Consider the following 6294-nt stretch of genomic DNA (forward strand, 5'->3'; position numbering starts at 1 on the left):
TAAACAAAAAAATAGTTTATCCCAACCGGTCCTGATTCAGCTGCCCCAGGGCTCAGAGTTCATCTAAGAAAAACCGCAATGGTAAAATAGAAATAGAGCGTCTTCCTGGGCTTTAACCAGTAAAGGTTGCATCTAAAGCCCATTAATAACAAAATATAACCAAAACCTCCATAAAACCCTAGATAAACCAGGTGAAACCCAGACAAGAAAGAAAATAGAAAAATGGCACCAGGTCTAAGACAATTCACCGAGAGAAGAGGAGACGGTGCTGGAGAACCAGTTCTTGACAACGAAAATGGCGAGGACCTTATGTGTGTGCAACCAGGAGTTTCCATTGTCATCGGCAACCGGTCCCCTGAATCTCAAGGCACTGTTTACATCTCCACAAAGTAAATAAATAACATCAACCCGTTATTTCTTTTCCATTTTTTTCTTGGGAATTTTGTTTCTTTTTTGAGCTTATGATGTTTTTGGAGTAAAAATGGAAGTGCTGTGTTCTTTTTATTGCAGGAAAGTTGTGTGGTTAAGTGATGTGGATAGGACAAAAGGTTACGCAGTTGATTTCTTGTCTCTTTCACTTCATGCTGTTTCAAGAGATCCTGAGGCTTACTCTTCTCCTTGTATCTATACTCAAGTAAGGTTTTTGTGCTCTTCTTTTGGATTAGACTACGATGTTTTAAGGAGTGATTTTGGTCAAAATTATGGTGCTGATGAAATAATTCTATGTTGGATTGAGTTTAAATGCTATTGAAATTAACAGTGAGTTTTATTTTTTGGGTTACGTGCTGTTGCAAGTTGTGTGTGTGTGTGTTGTGTACTGGTGTGTAAATATAGGGTGATGGATTTGTATTGATCTTTTTGTATCATGTATATTGTATGCTCATATTTTAAATTAATATTTCTTTATCTTTGTTATATAGTGTAATGCTATAAGTTTTCTGGTGTTTTAATTCATCACTATTATGATACTTGAAGAGAAGTAATTTAGTTTTGAGGGAATCCGATGGTGGATGGTAGCAAAGGCTATTGTTTGGTTCAGTATGAGAGGGAAATTTTTTTCTTTCTTTCTTGGGCTGTTGCTACTTAATTTTGGTTGTGGATATATTGTTAGAATACAATATGAGGCCATAAATTTGCATTTAACTTTGAATTAAGCATGTAACTGCCAGGAATTTTCAGCATTATAATTTTGTTTGCTTCCTTATGGTGGTGTCTCAAGTAGTTAGTTCTGGTGAGCTAATTAGTGCATGGTGGTTCTGATTATTGTTGTTTTGTTTGAAGATTGAGACTGGAGAGGATGGAAATGAGTCAGAAGACTCGGATTCAGAAAGTAGTGATGCTTTAGACTTGTCAAAAGTCACAGAAATGAGGCTTGTTCCTTCAGACCCTGGCCAATGTATTAATGCATTCCTTTTCTAATGGATTTATCATATTTAATATTCCTGTCATGTAACTGCTTCACTTATTCTTGCATCACGTTTGGTATGGATTTGATGATTGAAGATTAAATACTTCTTTTTCTTTTTTGTTTTTTAGTGGATACTTTGTTTCAGATATTATGTGATTGCGCTGAGCTAAATCCTGAACCAATTGAAGGTGGGAGCTGGCACTATTGTTGCAATTGTTTTAAATGGATGGTTTCTATCTTGATTTTTCTTTTCCATACTTGCTATTATTCTCCACTGCATTGATACCGATTCATATGTGTTTGATGATGTTTATTTAGACGATGAAGGACACAATTGGATCTTTAGTGCCAACCAACTAGTAGACGAAACTGCTGGTAAGGGATTAGAGCAGTTAGCATGGTACCTTCTGAAAAATAGTTTTGTTTCAAGCATACTGGCCCTATATTTTGTAACTATTTTTTTCTACAGAAGAGGAAGATTCTGAATGGAATTTCTCTCAAAATCCATCAAGTTCAATTGGTCATTCAAATGGGCATCATGACCTTGCTCGTACGGTGCTTGAGGTAGGCTGGTTAATGTTCATTTTAAAATGCACTTTCAGTACCATATTGATGGTTAATATATCCATAATATGGTACTTAAAGTGCATGCTAAAACAACAAGCGTTTGTTTTCTTTTCAACATTTGCTCTTTATATGGTTAAACTTGAGAACTTGTTATATATCCAGGCAAATATTTGATGACACTATTTTTCAATATGCTGTGTGTTATTGTGTACTGTATGAATGTTTAAAATTTTGGGATGTTCTCGGTGGCTGCTTGTGTTGAAAATGGGATATGTGGATTGGCCCTAGTTGTAGTTTGTGCTCCATTTTAACTCTCACTGGCTTCTTGTAAATCTTGATTATCTTATAGTGTTAATGCGATGATCTATGTGCAGCTTCAGATCAATGATAATCGGTTTGAAGATGCAGAGGAGATGGAACATGAAAATGACAGTGATGGTGGCCATCACTGAGCTTCCCTTTTTCGAACAACCAGTGGTTGCATATTTATGCGCATTTTCCTCTTCCACGCCCTGAAATTTGCTACATTTGTAAATTTGTTCTTAAATATTCGATGATTGGCTGGAGTGGAGGCGGGAGGATTGCTGTCCCTTACTCGTGCAACTTACCTTCTAACATCGGGTGGTGTATTGTCAAGATTTTTAAGGCAGAATTACATCGGATTAATGTGTTAATATTTATGTATTTTACAATCATTGGGGATTTCCTGTTGCGGCCTTGCTTGCAAAGGGAGATGCTAGTCATACCTAGTCTCCAGGGGCATGTCTTTCTCCTGTTTATATCTAAGGGCTGAGGTCAAGAGGTTGTTGCAGTCAACCACCAGTGTCATGGTGTATCTCTTGTTTGTGTCCAAGGAAGAGAGGTTAGAGGTAATTGCAGTCCACCAGTGGCGAGGGTACTGATAACGGTTTTGTTTATCCCTCGGGCATTTTACTCTCTAACTAGTTTCGAGAAATCAACATCTCCAAACACGGTAGGGTAGGGTGGTAGTAGTAGTTATTTAAAAAAACAATTATTTAAAAATATATTAAAATAATATTTTTTTATTTTTAACATATAAAAAATCATTAACATAATAAAGTTTTTAGAAAAGCCATGCAGAACTTCCAAACAGCTGTGTATCTGTGTAGCCATACCATTAGACAACATCAGATGATATGGATTACCATCCTCTGGCAATCACAAATATGGCTGTCCCCAGGCAACAAATTAGTCATGAACCCATCTGCAAGATACCATAGTTCACAGCAAAGTTTCATGTGCGTATCAATGGGGCACAGCTGATCTTACATTAGCCTGCTGAATAAGGAGGGCATTTTATTTCATCAGACAAATCAAAGAAGGGAGTAGACAACCCAAGGGCAGAAGTGTTGACTGGCAAACGCCTACCAGCATGATTAGCCACTACGGATCTAGCAAGATCATTGCCATGGTTATCAGTACCAACACTCAATTTGAACTCAAGTTGTTATAATAAATTAAGCATCCGAGCAGAGGATACCCTCTGCAACAATACTAGAGCATAAAACCATGTGCGTGCTTCTCCTACGAAGTTTAATTTCGTTCTTTTCAACACAAGTTGCCAAATTTATTCCACTTAAAAACGAAACAAACTCAAAATAAAATAACTTCAGAATCTTGCATGAGACAATACCTGAGAACACTTGGAAATCATAACATTTCATAATGAAATAAGGAAACAAAATTCAATCTCCATTACCGAATTTTTAACATGATGGTATGGAAAAGGCACACATACTACATTAACCATACAGGTATTCTTTTAAGTCACGAGGGCTGATAAACTGTCTTTCAATCAAAAAGATCTGAGGGAGCAAAGTGTTCTGGTAAACTAAACAAAACAATAGCCCCAAAGAAGTAAGCAGCATCTCTCTAATCAGCAATGGTAACTTCAACCTCAACACCAGGTTCAATTGTGATAGACGTGATCTGCTTAACAACATCAGCAGAACTGAAGAGATCAATTACACGCTTGTGGACACGAAGCTCGAATCTGTCCCATGTATTGGTTCCTGCAAGCAGATCAGAAAAATTATATAAAATTAATTTCTTTTAGCTGAACAGGTATGGTTGTAAAAGGGAAGATCAATGACTTGATAGAAATGACAGATAAACCACATAGAAAAACGTAACACAACAAATTTCAATTTGTAATGGCTTCAAAATAGACAGATAGGACACATGTTTAAGTGAGGGAGATTCATTTCTATCACATGAACCATGAAAATCATTTTGAAGCAAATATTAATTGGAAACTCCTGTGCAAACATCACAAAACCAACCAGCATGGTATAGCCCATCCCCCTAGTTCCAATGCTCACACAAGAACACCTAGAAAATTAAATTGGCAACATTTTAATCAATAGGCCCCTTTTCCCATGCATTAACCAGTTAATACTACTGCATACGACTGCACAGAGAACACAAGCTTGTGATTGATTACTTCATTGGTCCTAGAGGGTAACAACTAACAGAGCTTATCTATAAAGAACAGTGATGTTTCTGCCACTTCTATATTTCACCCTCAAACCATTCTTATCAAATGAAACAAAATAATTGTTCAAACATTACAAAAAGAAATATGTCAATAACAAGCACTTGGAACTCATAAAGTAAGTGATGCATGATTGAAGAAAGCATGAACCAAAATCAATAAATAAGAATATTATGTCATGGGAAAAAAGTGAATTTCTAAAATCTGAAGGTTGCATAACTGTGTAAATAGCACATAAAAGAAGATAAAAAAAAATGGCACACACTACATATTAGTCGAACCATAATTAGTCAAAGCAGTTTGAGATAAATACCTTCACCACAAGGGGATTTCCTGGTGGTAATGTTAAGAACCTTGGTAGGGATTCTCACTGGTCCCTTGACCCTCAGTCTCTTATCCTTGGCACCACGAACCAAGTCAGTGCAAACTATCAGTAACACAAGCAAAAAAAGAGAAATCAGAACAAAAAGATACAACTAAAAGAAACAAAATGGGTCTCATCAATAACAGTCAGATTGTAAAATAGGATTTCAAGAATAGACCTTTCTCAAGGTTTTTGACATTCTTGGAGGAAAGAGGGATCCTGATCTTGTGAATCTGCTCCTGGGTCTCCTCCAACCCCGGCTTCTGCGCCTTCATAGCCCCAAAAGCGGCTGCCATTTTCTCCGTTCGCTTTTTTATAACAAAAACAAAACAAACCATTCAATATCACACATCTTTACATCATATTCATTAAAAATATACCAAAAACAGTAATACTTTAATTTTTATACCGTTTATCTATCTATTTACACAAAAAATGATTCAATTTTCACATATGAACTATCAAATTTTGAACTTATCATGCATGAAGCAAAAATGGGTTTCTAGTTCTCGAGCTTTTAGTCTTTAAAACAAGAAGCGATTCATTTTTTTCTTATAAACTAGCATATTTTGCAGTTAAGCCACATAAATAAAAAATGGGTTTTAGCTGAAATCAACTAACCATGCATTAAAAATGACAAGCATAAACTAATCAAAGTGATTATGAGTCTCACAGTCATAGATCTAAGTTAGACTTAAAAACTATTTTACTTCGAAGTAAACATCAAGACAGCAGAGCTACAGGGGTGAAGAGAGAGACCTGAGGGAGAGGGAGAGAGAGGTGGAGGTGCTGGGGCAGCGACGGCTTTCTCTGTTTAGAGCGATAGATAAATGGGATGGAGAAAATTTAGGGTTGTGAGTTGTAATATATATGTAGCTGTGTTCAACTAGGGTTAGGATTTTAAATCCGGGTAGTGGGTCGGGTAGGGATGAGAGACTAACCCTTTTTTTGCTAGTATTTTTTTGTGTTGGGCCTTTTAGACCCATAAAATTGCCCATTAATTTATTTAAATCCAGGTTTTGAGCAAGAAAAAGAAACAAAATTTTGATGATTTTGAAGGTGTGAGATAAGAAATACCTCACCTGATAGAGACATCATTGAAATAAAATATACTGTAGCGTTATGATTTTATATTTTTTAAAATGAATTTTATAGATAAAAAAACTTTATCTTATTCAAAATTCATGTTATGCTGTGTTGATGTTGTCTTTTAAAGTGTATTTGAACTATAAAAATTTTATTTTTATTTTTTAAATATTTTTCAATGATTTTAATGTATTAATATTAAAAATATCATAAATAATTTTCAAATGTGTTTTTTTATCAAAATATATGCCTTGCATTGTTAAACAAATTAATAACCTAATTTACAAACAAGATATGTGGAATATCATCGATTCTCTCGCACGCTCTGTTTGGTTTTCACCAACACTGTCAAGA

At 35.5% G+C, this 6294-nt stretch overlaps 2 protein-coding genes across 2 annotated transcripts; one reads left to right on the top strand and one right to left on the bottom strand.

Annotated features, from left to right (window-relative positions):
• Window positions 1-160: 160 nt before the first annotated feature.
• LOC105137605 (chloride conductance regulatory protein ICln-like) lies at window positions 161-2674 on the top strand. Its single transcript, XM_011043405.1, has 7 exons — window positions 161-389; window positions 511-634; window positions 1282-1396; window positions 1537-1596; window positions 1727-1783; window positions 1878-1972; window positions 2350-2674. The coding sequence occupies exons 1-7, from the start codon at window positions 223-225 to the stop codon at window positions 2425-2427; spliced, it is 696 nt and encodes a 231-aa protein (XP_011041707.1). The 5' UTR covers window positions 161-222; the 3' UTR covers window positions 2428-2674.
• Window positions 2675-3626: 952 nt separating this feature from the next.
• Window positions 3627-5720, bottom strand: LOC105137606 (40S ribosomal protein S20-1-like). Its single transcript, XM_011043406.1, has 4 exons — window positions 5614-5720; window positions 5033-5162; window positions 4804-4917; window positions 3627-4008 (listed from the first exon to the last, which is right to left on the bottom strand). The coding sequence occupies exons 2-4, from the start codon at window positions 5148-5150 to the stop codon at window positions 3869-3871; spliced, it is 372 nt and encodes a 123-aa protein (XP_011041708.1). The 5' UTR covers window positions 5151-5162; window positions 5614-5720; the 3' UTR covers window positions 3627-3868.
• Between the last annotated feature and the right edge of the window lie 574 nt (window positions 5721-6294).

Source organism: Populus euphratica, unplaced genomic scaffold, assembly GCF_000495115.2.
Source record: "Populus euphratica unplaced genomic scaffold, PopEup_1.0 scaffold149.1, whole genome shotgun sequence".
Lineage (NCBI taxonomy): Eukaryota > Viridiplantae > Streptophyta > Magnoliopsida > Malpighiales > Salicaceae > Populus > Populus euphratica.

Coding starts and splice junctions, on each gene's coding strand:
- LOC105137605 (XM_011043405.1), top strand. CDS start 223: ATGGCACCAGGTCTAAGACAATTCACCGAGAGAAGAGGAGACGGTGCT. Junction 390..510: donor ACTGTTTACATCTCCACAAA/GTAAATAAATAA, acceptor TTTTTATTGCAG/GAAAGTTGTGTGGTTAAGTG. Junction 1,973..2,349: donor TTGCTCGTACGGTGCTTGAG/GTAGGCTGGTTA, acceptor ATCTATGTGCAG/CTTCAGATCAATGATAATCG.
- LOC105137606 (XM_011043406.1), bottom strand. CDS start 5,150: ATGGCAGCCGCTTTTGGGGCTATGAAGGCGCAGAAGCCGGGGTTGGAG. Junction 4,918..5,032: donor TGTCAAAAACCTTGAGAAAG/GTCTATTCTTGA, acceptor TGTTACTGATAG/TTTGCACTGACTTGGTTCGT. Junction 4,009..4,803: donor GAAATCCCCTTGTGGTGAAG/GTATTTATCTCA, acceptor ATCTGCTTGCAG/GAACCAATACATGGGACAGA.